Source organism: Bombyx mandarina, chromosome 01 (genome assembly GCF_030267445.1).
Source record: "Bombyx mandarina strain Sakado chromosome 01, ASM3026744v2".
Taxonomy (NCBI): Eukaryota; Metazoa; Arthropoda; class Insecta; order Lepidoptera; family Bombycidae; genus Bombyx; species Bombyx mandarina.
This window is the reverse complement of record NC_143208.1, coordinates 17506582-17528804: the sequence shown is the minus strand read 5'-3', so window position 1 is coordinate 17528804 and position 22223 is coordinate 17506582. Positions and strand designations below refer to the sequence as shown.

At 36.9% G+C, this 22223-nt stretch overlaps 1 protein-coding gene across 4 annotated transcripts in view; it reads left to right on the top strand.

Moving 5' to 3' along the window:
* The window catches only part of LOC114252812 (protein bric-a-brac 1), a 360826-nt gene that overhangs the window by 69536 nt on the left and 269067 nt on the right, over positions 1-22223 (top strand). The window contains exons 4-5 of one of the 4 annotated variants that reach the window (XM_089731553.1): positions 3414-4126; positions 21572-21595. In XM_089731553.1, coding sequence (XP_089587679.1) covers positions 3482-4126; positions 21572-21595 — 669 coding nt within the window. In that variant the 5' untranslated portion in view covers positions 3414-3481. Of the gene's footprint in view, positions 1-3322; positions 4127-21571; positions 21596-22223 lie in introns of those variants that run through there. The other 3 variants (XM_028187466.2, XM_028187464.2, XM_028187465.2) reach the window with 3 other exon arrangements.

Below are 22223 nucleotides of genomic sequence, written 5' to 3'. Positions count from 1 at the left end.
AAACTACAATACGCCTATAATGCCATTAAAAATTTTAATGTAAATGAAAAATTACAGATCGTGCTCATTATGTATTCTTATAAAGAGTACGATCTGTATTTTTTCATCTTAGCAGAGGCTAGACAGAAAACAAGAAAAGTTGACGTTCATAAAATGAAAGAGATTTTAATTTTGTTTTAAAATAAAACGTTTTTTTACAGAGCCGTTCCGTCTATCCAAAGGCATGTCTATTTAAAAAAGCCAGATAAAGTCTAGCAAACAACTCGAAAGTTAGTTCAACGAAAAGCTTGCGAGTCAATTAAAGAAATCATTATCGTGCTTGCGCTTTTAGGTGAGAACGTCAGTTGCACCAAGAAGTATAATTAAGAGCTTTCTATTTTATTTTTCTCTACAAAGTAATTATTGTTTTGATGCGCCATTTCATTCTCGACTAACTTAGATTTCGGTGTTTGTTCAGGCGTGGATAGCTCATTATGATTTCTCAATGAATTCGTCGAGTCGATTTAATATTCTGTTTTCATTTCCGAACGTGGATTCCTTTAAAACTAATGTTAGTGTTTTGAAAAAAAAACACACTCTAATTGTTGCTTGTCACGCCCATACTAATTGTGTTTTTAATTTTACATCGATTTTAATTCTGTATCTGATCAATATTATTATTATTATGCTAGCTCAATTAAGTATATTGTGATGAATAAGACCATCTAACACCCGCTAAATCTCTAGGGATTTTAATAAATATAATAATAAAATAAAAATAAACAAATCATTATTAGTTCATGTTCAATCAACTAGAAATAGCAATCCGTGACCATGATATTGAAAATAACGAAATATATTTACTTTACATACGTGCGTGTTATTTACGTCATCCTCAAATTATTCTACAATGATTGAAAAAAAAAGATTGATTACGTAAAAAGCGGCAAAACAAAAAACAACACATTTTCATGCAAAATACACGACTAAGTACTTCTAAAATAAAGCTCAGTGTTGCTTGAACCTGAAGTCTAGATTGTACAAGGATAGGATTTGTCTTCATTGAAATTTATTGAAACCGGATATATTATATCCATTTAATTAATAGTCCAATTATCCGGCTTTATCAAGAAGGAATTTTTTTCGAGCCTTCTCGACTTCCTGCTATACCTACCTCCCGGTTAATTTACTCATGGCAATAATAACCTAAGCTTCTCGTACCTGACGTGCCGGCAATCCTTTGAGTGGGTATTGTTTAGGGCGCACATGGAATGCGTCGGTTAGTGCTTGCCTTGCGTATTTTTGAAGCATGCTATGAATACTAGTTGAGTATGTACTAGTTTGGAAAAGATGCATATGACTCGGAGATGTATGGAAATGGTAGTGCAAGGTAGAGGGGGAAGAGGTCGACCGAAGAAGACATAGATGGAGTGTGTGAATGATGATATGGGAGAGAGAGGAGTCAGTGTTGAGATGACGGCTGCTAGAAGAGAATGGAAGAGAAAAATTAGCTGTCCCGACTACACCTAGTGGGATAAGGTAAGGAAAAAGGAGAGCTATGAGTACTAGTTTAAATAGCCGATATACTAATGCAGGGGTTGCCAAATGGCGAACCGCGGGTCACTAGTGGTAGGACCTCTTGTGAGTCCACGCGGGTAGGTACCACTACCCTGCCTATTTTAGTCGTGAAGCAGTAATGCGTTTCGGTTTGAAGGGTGGAGCAGCCGTTGTAACTATACTTGAGTTGTAGATATCTATGGGCTCCAGTAACCAATTAACACCAGGTGAACTGTGAGCTCGTCCACCCATCTAAGCAATAAAAAAAAGCATCCGGACCGCCGACCCATTTTGTTGTTCAGACCGCGAGAACCTAGCAACTTGTACTACAGAGTACGAAAGTTTTCAGTGAAGAGTTCTGGATAAAATTAAGTGTCTAGTAATAAATATTCAGAACTACAAAAAAATATTTTGAAACTATTTAGGTACTTTGTTTGGGTGAACATATCATATTTGTGAAGAAGCATTTTCGAAGATTATCTTTAGTAAGTACTAGCTGTACCCGTCCCCTTCGCTGGGCATTTAAAATTAACATTATTGTTTCTCACCCCCACAAAGATTCTCATCATTAACGCCCCCGCAACTGGTGTAGGGAGTCCGAAACTCATATAAATATTAAGCCTATCCATTAAGTACATGTATTTTCTACATGGATACCAAATTTCAAGTCAATCGGATGCATGGTTCAGTAGTTATAACGGAACATCCGTAAAAAAACCATTGTAGATTTATATATTAGTTATAAATCTACAATGGTTTTTTACGGATATTTATATATTAGTATAGATAAATTTTGATCTCGACTTACTAATGAATATCTCTAGAATTTTATTTCCATAGCTTGTACCAAATATTACTTTAAACATCAGACAGATAGTATGTAACATAAAATGTTATTTTTCTCATTTAGATATGCAAAAAATACCTGTATTATTTCCGTTATTATATTTGTTTAATAATTTTTTTTTCTATAAAATGTAGTGCGAACCGCGACTATCATTTCATTTCTTAAAACGGACCCCGATCGAAACTAATTGGTGACACCTATTCCAGTGCAATAAACTTTAACTTCATGTCTCAAGAAGGGTCTTTATGTTATTGTACTTTAAACTTTATTTAATTAGGAAAAACGACGCCATGGTATTTGTAACTTACGACACATTCGCAATGCTTATTTTAAGTACAGCGCCCCCGCTCACGTACGCTGAGCTATAAAATAATTGGCTTCAAAGAAACATTACATATTTGCTATAGCCTATTCCCATCACACGATAATATGTTCATACTTCAAAATACATTGTTCTAAGGCCTTGGTCGTCCTTCATGAAGATTAATTAGACAATATTTCTTGAATGCGACGTAAAGTGTAGGCAGTTCACTTATGTCTGTACCTAATTACGAACTTTATACTGAATTAATGAATAGAAACATCTCCAACTCTATTATTTTGTTGCAATTATAACCCTTAATTAAAGACATTTCAAATTCAGTGACAATTAATGTATCGCTACTCTATAACTGTTTATCTTTTTCTATTTAACAGCCGTGCCATTTTGTATGTCAATAATTATTAGTATGTTATGATCGAGTCACGATGTATCGTTCGCGTGTGTGCCAATAGCAGGTGGTGTGTGTGTGTGTGTGTGTGCGCGGGCGCAGCGGGGGCGGCGGGAAGCGGGCGGGGCGGGGGCGAGGGCGCTGGAGGCGTGGTGCCGCCAGCAGCTGGCCTCCTATTCGCCGGAGGAACAGTACAGCGTCCCGCCCAAGTCGCGGCCGCCCCGCGCCTCTCTCGCGGCCCTCACCCGCTCAGTGCCTCGCGATACCTCGGCCGCGTCGTACGTGCTGCGCTCCGACATTGAGCACTCGTTACGTTACAGGCACACATGTTCGGGCACCGGTGCTCGTGCTGAGCCGCCTACGACGAAAGACACCGACCCTCGTCACCATGCCGGCTGAAGAAGATCCCGTCGCCATGGAGGACCGAGGGACTCCCCAACAGTTCTGCCTGCGATGGAACAATTATCAGAGCAACTTGACCAGCTGTTTCGATCAGCTGCTACAGACGGAACTTTTCGTCGATGTGACCCTTGCTTGCGAGGGACAGAAACTGAAAGCGCACAAGCTGGTGCTGTCGGCCTGCAGCCCGTACTTCCAGGAGCTGCTCACCGACAACCCGTGCCAGCATCCGATCATCATAATGAACAACGACATTAAATACTGTGACTTGAAGGCGGTGGTGTACTACATGTACCGCGGTGAGATAAACGTGTCCGAGGACCAGATCCCGGCTCTGTTAAAAGTGGCCGAGGCGTTGAAGATCCGCGGCCTCACGGACGTGAATGCGTCGTCGACTCTGGTCGGCGCCGAGGCGCGAGCCAGCAAGCGCGCCGCAAGTCGCGAGCGGTCCCCTGGGCGAGCCCGACGCCGCCTCTCCGAAAGTCGCGGGCGACGCGCCTCCACCCCAAGTCCCGCTCCGAGCGCCGAGCCCGCCGCTGCAGCCGCACCGCCCGCTCCGCCTGCTCCGCCGATGCCCCCAGACGACGCCGACATCCGTCCTGGCATCGCCGAGATGATCCGCGAAGAAGAAAGGGTGAGTCCGCTCTCTTAATTTTCCTATGTTTAGTTTTCCCGCCGACTGACGCTTCAACCCTCCCCCTCGCACCCTTCGTCGCATAATTCCGAATCCGCACTATCTAATTAATTTATTTCGCTGTTTTCTTTTTAAATTTTCCATCATACATAGAACCGTCGAATACTGTCTCATAAATGAAAAAGTAACATTTAATATCGATTAGTGATTACAACACTTAGGTAGTTAAAATCACGTTTGTATTTAGTAAAAATCTTATTCGTTACAATTAAGAAATGAAATGATCGAAAACACACCTAAATCGTTAACAATAACGTCTAAATTTATTAAAATAAGATGAGCGTCGACATGGGGTTAAGAGGTAGTCGGTGTGTCGGCTAATGGAAACCTCCAGTACTTGAACCGCGGCCGATGCTTAACATAAAACGTAGAACGACGACAAACAGCTGGGAGGGCACCTAATTACAATTGGCTCACGATACATGCCCGCTGTGCCTATCGTATTTGTTGAGACACGGTAAATTTATTGATACAACCCGTAATAGTCCGATAGGTTTTGTATGAAGCACGTCTATCGAGTTGTTTAGCGTTGTCGCGTCTTTATTGTGTAAGGCGTTTGTGAAGAAGGTGCTTTGTCGTCCCGCTGCGAATGAAAATCTCGTAAACGGCTTTTATGTCGGGAATTGACATCCTCGATGATGTGCCGCTGCTTCGGTAGACAATTTCTGAACTTTAAGCCGTGTTTTTTCATTGTTTTATTTTTATTTTATCAGAAACACATTATATAAATTATAATTAATATTAACATACGTAACTAAAACCGGAAAAATTGACATATTTTTTTTTTAAAAGAAGAAACGTTGCTCCTATTTTTGATAAAAATATTCAAATTTAAAAAATATCAGCCTTCAGTTCTAATTTTCATAATTGCGTCGAATTAAATTTGTATTTAAACTAAAATAAATAAATGAAGAATTTTTGTTATGCATATCTACTGCGAAAATTAAATATAAAATAAAGGTATCAGTAAAAAAGGAAATAATTAAATATTAACGTAAGCTTAATAAAGGAACAGTAATTGCTTAAGAACAGAGCCTATACACGTTTTCTTATCTGCAAATGTTGATAACTTGAAACTCATTATAATGAAACAATATGCTTTTGTTAACGAAAGACCTAGTTTCGCTTAGACCAGTTAAGAGCTTAGCGTATTCTTGTTTCTAACATCAAAAACTGACTTTCATTGTAAAGTAGAAAAATAGGTAGAGACTTGGGCGTGCATTTGGCATTAGAATGTCCGTGCCGAGAAAATCACCCACTTCTTACTTTTTTCATGACAGATGTCAACTCCTATATGTATATTTATATTCGATCGATTGGTGGTGACTTTTCATACCTATTGTCCAACAGTTCTCAAGTAATGCGCACACCATAGTAGCATTCATTTTTATTTAGAAGTATGGTGGTAGGATCTCTTGTGAGTCCGCGCGGGTAGGTACCACCGCCCTGCCTATTTCTGCCGTGAAGCAGTAATGCGTTTCGGTTTGAAGGGTGGGGCAGCCGTTGTAACTATACTGAGATCTTAGAACTTATATCTCAAGGTGGGTGGCGCATTTACGTTGTAAATGTCCATGGGCTCCAGTAACCACTTAACACTAGGAGGGCTGTGAGCTCGACCACCCATCTAAGAAATAAAAAAAAATTACCTACCTAATCCTAATAGGGAAATACAGAACGTTTCAATCCAAAAACACCATAGTAGCATTCATTTTTATTTAGAAGTATTACCTACCTAATCCTAACAGGGATAGACAGGGCGTTTGAGCTCAAAAGGAATTTTACAGATCAGCTTAACAACGATGCAGTTAAGTGTTACGAATTTGATAATTCACGTTACCTTTAGAACTTAATTGGCTTTATTCTTAATACGATCGACGAAGAATTTATTAAGTTACAAGCTATCTCCTTCTTGCCTATTACTATCGGTCAAATGTTCCAGTTCGGTTGAAGCGGTTGCAAAAATAATACAACGCCAATATGTCTCAGCTCGTGACGGCTCTCATGTCATGCTATAAAAGAATAAAAGCAATGTAACCAATTATGAAACTGTAAAGTGGATAATAGAAGACGAAATTTTTACTGGTGGTAGGACCTCTTGTGAGTCCGCAAGGGTAGGTACCACCACCCCGCCTATTTCTGCCGTGAAGCAGTAATGTGTTTCGGTTTGAAGGGCGGGGCAACCGTTGTAACTATACTGAGATCTTAGAACTTATATCTCAAGGTGGGCAGCGAATTTACGTTGTAGATGTCTGTGGGCTCCAGTGACCACGTAACACCAGGTGGGCTGTGAGCTCGTCCACCCATTTAAGCAATAAAAACAAAATAATAATTTAAAAAAAATTTAGTCAACAAATGCTTAGGCTCATTATTGTTGTCTTAACGAAACCTATTTACAAAGTAATTTTTTTCCCTACGTATTCGCTGGTAGCCTAAGAGGCTATTCGAGATACGCCTGGACGGGTAGGTGAGCTCACGGGCCCAACCTGAGCGAATTTGTTAACACTAGCCCTAGCAAGAGCAGTGCTTCGCAGAATCTACCACCGGATCGGAATCGCGACCCACTGAGAAGATCCGGCGAGAAACTCAGTGGACTGTGTCTATCTATGGTCTAGTTCAGTGACCGGTAACATTTTTTAGTAGGTATATCGAATTCACCCCACAGACGTATTGTTGTACCACGGTTAACCGGACAACACGGATAGATTAATAATAATACAAAAATCAAAATTTAAATTTACTTCACTCCGACAAATAACAAATAACTTTGTTTAATAAATATTTAAAATGATAGCAGATTATTTCAATGGCATCGAGCGAAAAAAAAAAAAAAACGAATGATAGTGATTGATTTCACGTAGCTTACTAGATTACAATCCGGCGTGTAATTTCTGATGCTTTGTAATTAAGTAGCGTAATTAACCGATACAACAAACCTTTTTGGTTGTACGTTTCGAAGCCGTGAATGTCTGACAAGTTTTAGTACAACTATTATGTACTATTTTCAAATAATTTTCGACTTCATTTTGGTTCGAACCGGGTTTTTACGTGCAAATACATTTACGGACTTACTTCATCCTGACTGATAAGCAAGATCACAGAACTCAAAAGAATTGCGAGCATCTGCGCTTGTAAGAGCAGTGCTTCGCTGAATCTACTACCGGATCGGAACCGCGACCCATTGACAAGAGACAGCGTGAAACGGGGGGGCGAAGTAGCGATCCGAAGTATGTTTAGGTACTCAAATTTGCGGTAGATATAGGAGTTTATCACAAAGTTCGTGATCTTATATCTGTATCTTATCAACATAGACGCACATGCCATTAAAAGATTACAGTTCTCTCATATACATACTTCTAGACTACAATTCCCATTTACTTTTAAAATTATTTCATCTCAAAAACGGACGCACAGATATTTATGACGTAAATGACATTAACATAAAAAAAAACCACAATCAATGACAGCCTTCGAGCAGATCCCGAAAATCGTGGACGACGGAAAAAGTTATTGAACCTACATAATATACTCATAGTAATAAATAAAACATGCCAATGTATTACGTCCGAATCTATCAGTGTCAGGTGAAAACAAGATATTCCAAAATTACACATTTTAACGTGCATTTTCACGGTCTTACCGATTCGGTACGCCGAAATATCATTTCAAAATTTAATAGTCGACACGTGTCATTAATGAGTCTTCCTGAGCTTTTATTAGTTGACTACGGAAACAAAACTCAATTTGCCACCTCGTTCGTCTGTTTTTGTTGATGTCAATAAATGACTTCAGCTCATACAACATCAATGATTTACGAATGCATCCTTACCGAGAGAACATAAGGTCGAAATTTGTGTGGTGAATTTCAAATAGACTATTTGACCTTTACGCCGCTTTTTTACTTTGCAACAGAGACATTTAAGCTGGTACTTGGGTTACATTCAACTTTACTTCTAAATATATACTATAAGAATAATTATGTTCAAGGGTTATAGCAATAATTATAGTACTATTATGCTTTCAATGTCTTGTTTAAATCGGTCTGTAAAGAATTTTCGATTAATGAATCAATTTTTACATCGTCTAATCGTAGAGGGCGGATTTAAATGATCGGATGAAACAATAAAATCAGAATAATTATAATACGACCCCTACTTACTTACCCCTTGTAGTCTGATCGGTGATAGTTTTCTGCTTTAAGTGTCTGTCAGCGAAAAGCTTTGTTAGCTTACTGAGCTAATGACGAAGCTTACCGTGGAGTTTGGTCTTGACCGTTTTATTATACTGCACACAGAGTAACCAATGATTCGTTTGTAGGATCCCGCTAACGTGAGCTAGAATGTATTTAATTAAAAATAATAAAGTTAAACCAACAAGGTTTAATATCAACTTTATTTTTTTACTTTAATTGGTGATAACCTCAAGGGGTAATGCTAACTTCACCGGACGCGTAGGTGAGCTCACGGGGCTCTCAACCTAGGAAACTTTGCTGATTCGTTTGTCAGTTTTACTATTAATTAAATTGACATAAGATGAAATCGAGACGAAGTCGTTCGAAGTCGCAAAATTATAATTTGCGTAATTACTGGTGGAAAGTCCTCTGATGAGGCCGCACGGGTAAATACCACCACCACGCCTATTTCTGCCGTGAAGCAGTAATGGGTTTGGGTTTGAAGTGTAGGGCAGACGTTGTAACTATACTGAGAATTTAGAACCCATATCTGAAGGTAGGTGGCGGCATTTACGCTGTAGATGCTTATGGACTCCGGTAACCACTTAACACCAGATGGACTGTGAGATCGTCCACTTATCTATCCAATAAAATAAAATAAAAATGTAACTTTTACCGCTATCCTGCCTATTTCTATCACGAAGCCTCAGACTTCGGCCTCATGCATCAAGATGGGTGGTGACTTTTGCGTTGTAATACAAAAAGTTTCTGGTAATAACTCGGATCTCACTTGGATTGGATCGTGAGTTCGTCTAACTACGTAAATCAATAAAAATAGCTACACAGCTAAGCTTTACAGCGTATTGAAACTTAGAAAAATAAGAATAATAAAAATGTCAATCCAGTTATTATTGAAGCTACAATATGTAAAATGGTACGCGCGGAACGGAAAATGGAACATTTTATTTTGTACGTATCAATTTGATAAATGCAATTTCGCGCTGTTTGTACATACCAATTAGCACTTGATACTAAATTGATGTGCAGAAAGCCTCAAGTTCGATCCCGGTTCGATGACATTTTGGTACACATTTGACACGTTGAACTTTTGAAAGTAAATTGGGTCGGTTATCTCTTAAATAAAACTAGATGATGATTTTTTTTGATAACGCCATCTTGTTTTTGCTTTAAAGCGGTTAGTTGCCCTCAATTAAGAAAAATAATATTATTATTCGCCAACAGATGTCGGGTAGTCATAAAGTTGATTATCGATAAAGTTGATTATTGAAAACACGAATAAAACAACATTTTCTGAAAATAAATTGTAGCTAGATCGATTTATCGCTCCCGAAATCCCCTGTATACAAAATTTTATGAAAATCGTTAAAGCCGTTTCCGAGATTCAGATTATATATATATATACAAGAATTGCTCGTTTAAAGGTATAAGATTGCCGACCATAATGCACTTATTAGATTTGATAGACAGATTTTTAACAATTCCACCAATGGCTACCAGTGAGCATAACAGTTGTAGTTGTAGAAGGAATTTCTTTTGCAAATTATTCGAGCACAGGATGCTTGCAAGTGACACCCCTATTTCTAAGAGTCGATGACGTCACACTGTCGTTAATTGCAAATGTTTGCTCGATCATTTACAAGATATAAGTTTTGCCTACGAAACACAGCTTTCGCCTACTAAATGGTTTAGTTAATCCTTTATAAAAGAATTAATTATTGAAACTATATTTTTCCATTCCTAACTTGCAGCGTTGCGGTAAAGATTTTTCTATGTTATAACTCTCTTAATATTTATTTCATCTATATATTTAAAAGAAAGTCGTGCTAGTTACACTATTTCTAACTCAAGAACGGCTGAATTGATTTGGCTGAAAAATGGTGGGGAGGTAGCTTAGAATCAGGAGAAGGACATTTTCATCACGTTCCCGTGGGACGTGACATAAGCAATAAAATAAGTTTGCCGGGTCAGCTGATATTTATTAAAAAAAACCAGATAAATAAATTAAACTAACTCTTAAAATAAAAAATAAAACTGTTAAACAAATAATCCGTTGAATCAACGAAACTATCACAATCGCTTTTCAATTAACCAGTCGTAATTAAAAATTGCTTTGATTTAAAAAAAAAAGAAGGTAAAAAAATAATAATGTACATAGATTAGTATAGAGTTTTCCCGATAACGATATTTATTATAGTTGGTTCGATTAATTCACTTAATACAGCCGGCGCGGCGGTGATAAGAACGCTTTATTGCCATTCCATTCCGTTTATTTTATTGTAAATAAAATTTATATGGTCCGCCACTTACATACGTTAGTTGTAATGATGGACGACTGTGAATGAAACAAAAATCGAATAGTTCGTATCTCGTGTGTATATTTTTGGGAATCGATAATATTTTACTATATATGTAATTGGTGGTTGAATTTATTTTTCATTCTATTTTTCGGGGAACACGGGTTCGCAATATTTGAATATTAATAGACAAAATATTGAATACTTTACGTTACTTTACTTTACTTATTTAACCAACTAAAATTAAAATGTGTAAGATTAGTCCCGTCGCCTATCTTTATAAAGAGATCGAATTCAAATTGAACTGTTTGATTGTCTAAGGGAATAATATAATGTATACGGGAAAGTATTGTCTTATGATTTATTTATTTTCATTAAAACGTTGTTCTCCGTAAGATATTAAAAATATGTACTTTTATTTCTTCAAAATTACACACGCACACACACAAAACACAAATTCGTGACGTCGTTTGGGGCCAAAATAAGCGATGCGACAATCTGGTTGAGTGATGTGCGCCTTGAATAGGACCATCCCATCTCTTCACGTGGGTGTCATAAATGCAACTTAATTACTTCACAGTAGAACTCCTCAGCGTTCTATTAGTATTATATCGGTATAGTGAGATCACTACTGGTATTTGTTGGTGGTATTGTATAGTCAACTGGATCTTCTTCTTCTTCCTAGTCGTACACTCTTAACAGAGTGGTCGTGGTCATGCATCAGTCAGAATCCTGCGACATCGATGCTCTCGCGATGCGACGCCATGTGGCACGGTGTTTCGCAGAGTGAGAGCAATCATTTTTATTAGAGTGAGTCACAAATTTAATGAGCCACCTGGATAGGTTACCAGTAAATAAGCTCCGGACTTTTTCTTTTTTTTTTCTACCTATGCTGATAGCCTTGAGAGGCTATTTCAGCTTGTCCCTAACGTGTGTAGGTGAGCTCACGGGGCTCAAACCGGAGTGTTGCTAACACTGACCCTAGCAAGAGCAGTGCTTCGCAGAATCTACCACCAGATCGGAAACGCGACCCACTGAGAAGATCCGGCGAGAAACTCAGTGGGCTGTGTCTATGGGTTAATTCGCTCGTCGAAACCTACGTCGCAAGCGACGGGTTCGACGAGAACGGTGACCGGTGCTTGTGGTGCCTAAAAGTACCGTTAATGGATCGGGAGGATCCGTAATGACGTGCGCTTTGGGCGACGTCGACTGTTCGCCTTTTCGGTCTACAGGATCGGGTATGTAGTTTCCAGCGGCCACGACAAGAGGGTTCTCATGTCGTGCCGCCTTCTCGAAGTGGCGCAATGATGCCGACTGTAGATACTAAACTCCGGTAAATACTTAGCGCCGGTTGTACCGTGAACCTGTTCACCCATATGCAAAAAATTAAAACAATTTTCGATTACATATTAATTTAATACACAACGGTTAACCACATGTGACATCATACGTTGTGATTGGTGTTTATTTAGAATCGTTAATGTCATTAAATTTAATTTCATTAATAAACTTATACCGTTGTCGATGTAGCAAATATTAGCTGACGTAGGTAAAAGCTACATTTGACATGCGCTGGCGATTCCGGTTCTCTTCTCAACTGTTACAAATTATTCGGTCGTCTTTTTCTTTAATAAAATACCGCTATATCTGTTTCAGACTTAAAATTATTTTACAAACAAACAATCAAGCATATCATTTTAATAAAATAATTATAATTTTATGTAATATCTACGAATTCCGAAATGAAATATCCACACATTGTTATGTGTAGTACCTATACATCTTCAAAGTTCAGTAGGTATGTGCTATGCGCCGCTTGGCAAGGCGTGGGTGCCTTCGCATTACGTAAACTTATAATGGCTTTCGTATGAAGGGTAGGACAACCGTTTATTCAATCACCGCCGCCTTCTCAAGGTGAGCGACGGGTCGTTGGCCTTGGCTAGGTAATGGATATGTGGGTCGGGTACATTCGGGATAATGTTTTATGTAAAATTTTCATAGAACACAAGACTTAAAAAATACTCTAAATATATTACAGTTGAATAGTAAATCCGTCAGGATCGAGATCTTCCATCAATATTTTTTATTTTTATTTTGTTTTTGGGTGGACGAGCTCACAGCCCACCTGGTGTTAAGTGGTTAGCGAAGCACATAGATATTTAGAAATTCACAGCAGAAATAGGCAAGGTGGTGGTACCTACCCGTGCGGACTCACAAGACGTCCTACCGCCAGTATATATTGATTATAAAATACATATCTTTCAAAGTACACTAAGGAGAAAACTCTATATACATATATGTACAATTGAAACTCTTTGAATGATATGGTATTTATCACATCAGAAGTAAACTAATTTTCTTGTTGCGCTCCGTTCAACGAGTAATTTTATAATGATCGTCTGCTTCGAGAGGGAATTGTGCTGTAAGTCTTTCATCACTAATAATCTTGATAACGTAATGTTTGTATACTTTACACTTTAGGAGTATTGTATATCTTTTAAATGTGATTGACGGTATAACTGGGAGGCGAGAGTGATCGTTGCATGTTTTACAAATTGGCTTTTCGTTTTATACGAATACGAACTCTTAAGACAGTCTTGAAATGACAAGGTCGACCGAAGAAGATATATGAGAGAGAGAGTGAGTGTTGAGCTGACGGCTGATAGAAGAGAATGGAATAGAAAAATTTGCTGTGCCGACCCCATCTAGTGGGATAAGGTGAAGGAAAAGAAGAAGGAGAGACTAAAATGACATTTAACAATTATTATTATGAAGTCATCCTAATATTCTTAAGATAGTCTAAAATGACAAGGTCGAACGGAGAAGATATGGATGGAGTGTGTGAACGACGATATGAGAGAGAGAGAGAGGAGTGAGTGTTGAGCTGACGGCTGATAGAAGAGAATGGAAGAGAAAATTTTGCTGTGCCGACCCCATTTAGTGGGATAAGGTGAAGAAAAAAAAGAAGAAGAGTCTAAAATGACATTTAACAATTATGAAGTCATCCTGGCCTAAACGATAAGACGGCCGGTGCATTCGTATCGAGCGATGCGACTGAGCCGGTGTTCGAATCCGCAGACAGGTACATTTTTTTCTAATGAAAAGCATTTTTTTTGTGATTGAGTGATTACTGATGGCCCGGAGGCCTTTCCAGTTTCACCAGGACAGGTGGGCGAGCAAAGGCTCAACCAGGAGGGGCGGGATTTGCTAACATGCGGCATTGACGTCATTAATGTTTATGAGCTCCGGTGACCACTCATCATCAGGTGGACCGTAAGCTCGTCCAGATTTACTAGTAATTTAAAAAAAAGTTTAATAACATGACAGTAACACAGGTAACGAAAATTTTGCGCAATTTCTATTTATTGCAAACTTCAATTAAGAATAGAGCGTAGTGTTTTTGAACGCAGATTAGAATTCCATCAACGATGTATACAGAATTAAAAATTTGAAACTGTTTCCAAATTTCAAAGTGACGAAACATCTGAAGATGTACTCTGAACGAAATAAATAACTACTCTAATATCTGCCTTCGTCAAAACCTATGGAAGACAAGTGTTTAATAATAAATTAATCTAATAAAAAATTTTTAATCTAATAAAATAAATCTCTGTTATATTCCATTGAATAAATCAATAACACATTGGCCAGTAGACAAACGAGCCAACGATTTAAATAAATTCTTAAAAAAAAACCGAATACATTTTTATCATAATCCAACGCGTACATACGTAATAAATGAATAATGCAAATATACAGACGCGTCTCGGAATCGTCATTTACAATTTTAGTATCTACCTGTTTGTCTGACTGTACATATTTTAACGAAAAAGCGGAAACGCGCTTCGTCCCCTTTAAATATATTTATGAAAAATTTATACCTGTCTGACATTTGATTGTATGTGCTTATCTACGGTTTTTTTTTGCTTAGATGGTTGGACGAGCTTACAGTCCACTTGGTGTTAAGTGGTTACTGGAGCCTATAGACATCTACAACATAAATGCACCACTCACCTTGAGATATAAGTTCTAAGGTCTCAGTATAGTTACAATGTCTGCCCCGTAGGTTGCGGTTGGCAGCGGCTTGGCTCTGCCCCTGGCATTGCTGAAGTCCATGGGCGACGGTAACCACCCACCATCAGGTGGGCCGTATGCTCCTCTGCCTACAAGAGCAATAAAAAAAAACTTCAAACCGAAACGCATTACTGCTTCACGGCCGTCACCAGTAATGAAGCAAATCTTCTTTATTTCGATTTCGTGTTCATATAACTATGTAGAATATACAGTATCTGCACATTAACTGAACGCCTTTACAAAATTATCTATACAACTTTATAAATCTACGAACGTAAAATAAAAATATATATCGGGGTAATTACAAAAAATCTTTTACGGTTTTGTCGCACCTTCATTATTTTAATTTTTAATATTTGTTTCGTATAGTTTACATTATATTGCGTGAATTGTCATGAATATGAAACTCCAAGTCAAATCAACCGCCAAACCACAAAGATACTGTTAATATACAATAAACATTACCATACAATATTGGACGGTAGTTAGAAAAATATTCAAATGTATTCGAACGACTCTAAATTTCGGAAATTATGAAATTAAAATAACTAGTGGTCCCGCAGTAGTCGATATTCGACTATAATTAATTGAAATTATAAGTTTGTACACTATTAAGATTCTATTTTATACTTCTATAATCACAAATTTCGCCAAGACTACACTATAAAAAAATATTAATAAAGACAAACAATATTTAATCTATTCTCAATTTGACAACAGTCGTCAAGAACAAAAGTTTGACAATAAATAAATAGTATGAATGCGTGTGTGCGTCAAATACATGGTAGTGTGCGTAATGTTTTCTTTATTGAATTAATGTATCTTTTATGCATTATCATAAAAAAAAATATTAGCATTGTGCACTTCTTCTCTGTATTCTCTATAAGTGTGGAAAATTTCATACTCCTCCGTCCGCGCAATTTTCGTAAAAAGGGATACAAAGTTTTTGCTTCACGTATTAATATATAGATGGCCATGTGTTTGAACCGTACACCAAATCATGTGAACGACATAAGAAGCAATGAAATGTGTTAAATTTTCTGTAATCCGTTCTTTTTTTTAATTTTTTTTTTTTCATTGTAGAATCCGATTGAATGTCGTTTTACCAGGAAAAGTTACAAGTAAAGTCATCATTCATGAATCTGCCCCTTTTTAAAATGTGATCGTCAATTTAGAAAAAGGAAAATCACTAACACACAATCGAGCCTCTGGCCTGCTTTCGGAATGTAAACCTTAAAACTAAGTATAAAGGTCCGATTAACATGGATCGCTTTTAGAATTCGCGATATCTTTTTTTAAGCAAACACTACGTTCACGTACACATTTAAAACGCATTCAGAATTAGACTGTGAGCTTGAGCTCCTTAACTCAATTAGTCTAAAGTGTTTTAACGTAAAGGCGAGTGCTTTTTTTTTAAAAAAAAAAAGGCTTTTGACGGTGCCCTGTATTTTTTTGAACGTAAATGGTGTGAAGTTATTTATTATCCTCACACGTTTTACATTGCTTTGTGATTTTCGAACCATATGATAGAACTGTATTTTGGTCATGCAAATTATCTGTACTAGCTGTACCCGCGACATCGTACGCGTGGATTTCAGCTTGGAATTCCATTTTTTTTATGCTATAGACGAGTGAACGAGCTCACGGCCCATTTGGTGTTAAGTGGTTATTACAGCCGATAGAGATCAACGACGTAAATGCGACCACCTATTTTGAGATATGATTTCTAAATCTCAGTTTTATTTGTAGAACGGTTGCCCCACCCTTCAAACCGGAACGCACTACGACTTTGCGGTAGAAATAGGCATGTCCGCAAGACCTCCTACCTACCTAGTGATCATTTTCATATTAAACAGTGTAACATAACCACAGTGCCAACATAATCAATAACGTCATATTATGTCCATTACTATTAAATTTCTTTCCCTACCTATTCGCTGATAGCCTAAGGGACTATACTAGCTTCGGGTGGAAGGGTAGGTGAGCTGACAGGCTCAACCGGAGATAATTTGCTAACTGCAGTCCTAAAAAGAGTAGTGCTGCGCAGAATCTACCACCGGATCGAAATAGCGACCCACTGAGAAGATTCGGCGAGAAACTCAGTGGGCTGTATCTGTGGGACTACTGCTAATAATAATAAAAACGCACTGGATATCGTGATCATTTTACTTATATTCTGAAGAACAGTGTTTAAAAAAAGAAGGACATTAGAAGATCAGTACAAATTCTACTTAATAAATTTGAAATAAAAGGGTGGATTAGTAGCAAGTGTATTTTGTAGAGCTTCAAGAAGGACTGGTTCTATTACCCATTTGCGTAATACAACCGTGCGGGCAATAAATTCGCGAATTCGATGACGTGCTTAATACTAATCGCACATGTTTTGCCTAAATAAAAACGTAACAGAATACACGAGCGTATCTAAGCTCTAATGATAATATAAAAAAATATTTACAAACATAATTTAAAAAAAATGTAGTCACTCCATGTTGGTTTGGTAATAAAAACTACTATAACGTAGCACTTTTGAGTACTTGAGCCGTCCGTGACCACGAAAACTGGTCAGCAAATCGAAACATCGAAAACAACTGAATATGCAATTTCGAAAAGGGCACATGTCGCATATTTTGTCAAATACGTTTTTTCATATACATGTAGTTTTGAGGCTTACCTACACCCATTTAATAATAATTCCAGTAATTTTCAATTGCTAATTAACACTAAAATATATCACAAAAGTTAATACTTTAAATTTTACACTGCTCTAGAAAATAATCAGGCTTTTTTCATTTCCTGAACATTTTACATTTTCAGAGATGTGCCTTTTTTCGAAATTGCATATTCAATTAAATTGACAATAAAAAAACTGAATAAACTGTAACATTAGTTTAGATTACGTTTGCGACTCGCAAAAACTGTGTGGAAAACTATACATGTGTGTTTAGTTTCATTTTCCTAAATTTAAATACAAAAAAAAATGCTAACTTTTGAAATGCAAGTACCTAACAAGTGCTCGACAATCGTCCGCTAATAAAGATAAACCGGGTTATAGCATTTGTAACAGGCGTGATTCATGCACCGAGCGTTCATTACTAGCTCACTGTGAATACGGTATGACCTAACTATTTTACGATTTAAGCCCTTAATTTGTGTGAGTAACTTCCACGTCGAAAGCGGACGTGCGGTAATGAAGCTATTTACTCTTTAATATGTAATTATTTAGAAAAGTATCTTCTGAAATTTTTTCCTTTTTTATTGCTTAGATGAGTGGACGAGCTCACAGCCCACCTGGTGTTAAGTGGTTACTGGAGCCCATAGACATCTATAACGTAAATGCGCCACCCACCTTGAGATATAAGTTCTAAGGTCTCAGTATAGTTACAACGGCTGCTCCACCCTTCAAACCGAAACGCATTACTGCTTCACGGCAGAAATAGTGGTGGTACCTACCCGCGCGGACTCACAAGAGGTCCTACCACATTAAAAATTAAATTAGATTACGTTGTAAAATAATTAATAGTTCTCTGTTTAACAATCATTGTTCTATACTCAATTGTGAATTAATAAATTTGAAATAGAACATTTAGAAGCAAATTCATTTAAAAAGTTAATATTATACTTCTCATTCTATTGCAAGATCATTATTTCTTTAGTTATATCTTAAGTATTCTAATACATTCCCAATAATATGTGACAAGTACTTTCGCTGGAAGTAGATTTTTCTCGAATAGTTTCTAAATTGCAATTAAATTACAATCTAGGATTTAAATTTTTTATTAAACCATAAAAAATATATGTTAAAATCGATAAAATTACAAAACTTATCGGCCGTATAATGAATTTGATTAGAAATATTAATAAAATTCAATTAATATTTATTCAAGCGTGAAATCAAAACTATGTCGTGTTAATATGAGTTCTCGTCGATAGCATTGTTTCAGAAATAATATATGAATAATATAAAATGTTTGCGAATACTTATTTGAATTAAGGAAGAGGTAGACCTAAGAAGAAATGGATGGATTGTGTGAAAGACGATATGGGTAGGAGGGGAGTGAGCGAAGAAATGGTATATGACAGAAGAGTATGGAAGGAGCAAACATGTTGCGCCGACCCTAGGTGACTGGGAGAAGGGCAGGATAATGATGATGATGATCACTTATTTGAATTAAGAAAATGTTAAAAAATCTTTCGCAGCGAACGATCATTGATTATATCTAGACGACATATTATGTATTGAAAAAAGAGAAATAGATGGGTATAGAAAAAAATACATATTATTTAAGGGTTACTTATCTCTATTCTCCTTCGAAAAATAAATAATAGTTATAATCTATAATAGTCTAATATAATAGTCTAAAGATTCCGTTACAAACATACATACGTCTGAAGCTAATAAAAGCGCATTAAAAAGCGGAACAATTGCAACAGTGCAAATAATTAAAACATTTGCAAACGTTATATTGACGAGTAGTCAAGGCTAGGTGAAATGTCACTTCTGAATGGCGTACTATTTAATTTTCTAATATAGATTTTATTTCTTTGTGGTGGGCGGTGGTAATTCTTGTGTCCTACTAATGAGTAGGTAGTCTTCTAGCTACGCCTACGCAGCCTGCAATACTTTATAGCAAGTTTGTGATGACAATCCAATTACATCGATCAGTTTAGTGATGTGCACGTACTAAATAAGTATTGCGAAGCCAGTTTATGTCATAATATTCAAGGTTTTATGTTTTTAAATTGTGATTAAGATAAGAAACGTCTTTCCTTAACCGCGGAAATCGGTCGTGGACACGTGCTTTAAAAAAATGCACTTGCTGCGACTCTTGATATAATTGCACCAGTCGTTATATCCTTTATGCCACTACGTACTGCATCACTCGCCGCTGGGATAGAGTTTACCAGTCCTGAAATCATTTACATCCAATATAGCTTGTTCAATCTCCACTATGGCAGCTACTGATTTCTACAGAGTTTATTTCTTGGAGCGAAGCCTAAGATCTCCTAAGGCTTAAGTTAATTTCACAGGTCAAATAATCCTCCTGCTTCAGTTTTACTCCTCGTGACTGAGGGTCGTGATTACCTCCATCCATGAGTTTCTTTCTTACGATATTGTGCTATATCTTCCTCTTTTCGGCTACTCGGAGAGCATTGGAACCGAGGATGCTGAGATCGCCCTCGCGATTGATTCCCCTTAACGTTGCTAGTAATCGTCATCAGTTTTTCTAGATTGTCTCCGTATTTTCTAGCAATATATACATGTGCCCAAAGTACCGTAGGATTCGCTCGAGGGAAAAGAGGTCAATAATAATACCATGCAAAAAACATAGATACAAAATCACAATGAAATTTTACACTAATTTGTTAATATTTATTTTTGTATTTAATTTAAAGTTATCATGAATCGTATCAAAATATTTTTGCTGAATCTACGCTGTGTGATTTTTTAAATTGATACGAAATTATTAAACAACTCTTTCATATCAGCTATAGTTTTAAAAATTTGGAAAAAAAACAGTTCACTAACCTTACCGGATTTGGGTTTTTCGCAGTGATCCTCTGAAACCAAATCCTAAGTTGGCTAATCTAAACTAAAGCAAATACCAAAAAATATTGTGGCTACGTAATCGATATCATAAAAAAACGGTCTTTGAAAATTAAAAAATCGTTGTCGGTAAAACATTACACAATACGAATGAGTTTAGAAATGCTTATCAACACGAGACTAAGAAAATTTGTACAAGACAAACGTCGGCTGTTCTGGCCTGTAATTAAGCCAATGCACACACGGCATATCTGTTTATTGTAATTTAAAACAAAAAAAAAGTGCTAGTTCATACGAATAAGAGTTATATGTTGACAGTACGTGGGCGAATGGTTATAAGTACGTAAATTAATTTAAACGTGTTCCCACTCGCACTACTGGCAACCGCTGCAGGTGTGAGCAGGAAACTAAATTTTGGAGTGTAGTGTGAAGATTTCGGCTTATGTCAACACGCTTAATAATGCTGAGTAAATGCGTTTTTTTTGTTCTCTTAACACGAAACTCGGATTGTAATAGTAAATTTGGGATAAAAAAAAAATCATATTTTCATTGTAAATCGCGAAAAGTTACTACACATTGGACACTTTTAAAGTGTTGATTTGAGCAATTCAATTTAATATATTAAGGAGCGGACGGTTAGCGTGGTGTGGACATGACGTGATGCGTAGAGAGAAGATGCTTGTGACTAGGAGATGTATGGAAATGGTAGTGCAAGGTAGAGGGGGAAGAGGTCGACCGAAGAAGACATGGATGGAGTGTGTGAATGACGATACGAGAGAGAGAGGAGTGAGTGTTGAGATGACGGCTGATAGAAGAGAATGGAAGAGAAAAATTAGCTGTGCCGACCCCACCTAGTGGGATAAGGCGGAGAAAAAGAAGAAGAAGAATTTAATATATACGATAAATATTATAATAAGTGTCTCATTAAAGTTGTTTTTTATTTGCTTTTATGTGCCCCAAAAATCCTTTTGATTTGACATTAATTACTGCCTGCTTTTGTTGTAAATATGAAAATCCAAATTATTTATTTAAGATTAAGAATCAAATGTCACAGTCGATATTCAAAACTAAGCTGCTTTATGCTTAATTGGAATTGGCGCAGTATCTAACCATCGATGGATAGCGAAGTTGAAAATAAAAAGAACTTTGTTTTACACTTCACACACACATTTACTTTGGCGATGGAGTGTCGTGTAAGTAATTAACAGAATTCAACGTACATTGCTCATTTTTATTGTTTGAATTGTAAATAACAATAACTAATTTAAATATTTTTGTGCTAGGTACATGCCTATTGGTATCAGCAGGTCAGTATATTGAGTTGTATGTGTTATAGTGACGTTAATCTGTATGCATTCGATGGTAAATGTCACTATCCTATCCTATCGCTGTCTTCATGGTATTTCTTGTTTTTTTTTTCGTCGGCTAGAATTGTCCCCCTTTTCCTAGGAATGTTAAATTGTGCTATCCTTAGTTCTGAAAGTCGCAAATGTTGTTACGATTTTGTTTAAAATTCCGCTTTGTTATCTTCCGTGGCTTACTAGTTCTCGTAAGGGAGAATTGGTGTTGGTTCCGCTAATTAAACGAACGGTGTTTAAGGAAATATTTAACGGGACTGCGGGAAGTTCGGCTGTGACTCTGAGAATAAAATAAATTGATGATTATGTCACAAGAAGTACGTTGATGATCACATATTGAATTACGTCATTAGTTTTTATTCCTGAAATTTTATTTCAAAATTAGACATCGGCATTCCTATTGAGATGTCTATAAGCTATAAAACTGCTTAAAACCATCTTGGACGTGAACACTTGAAGAAAATATGTATGGCTGTGGAACTTGTGTTAGATTATAAATCGTCTTGCGCTTCTGGGTCGTTTTAGATGATTTTATAGATATATTTTCAAAAGGTCCGCTTTCCTATTCCATTTAAAA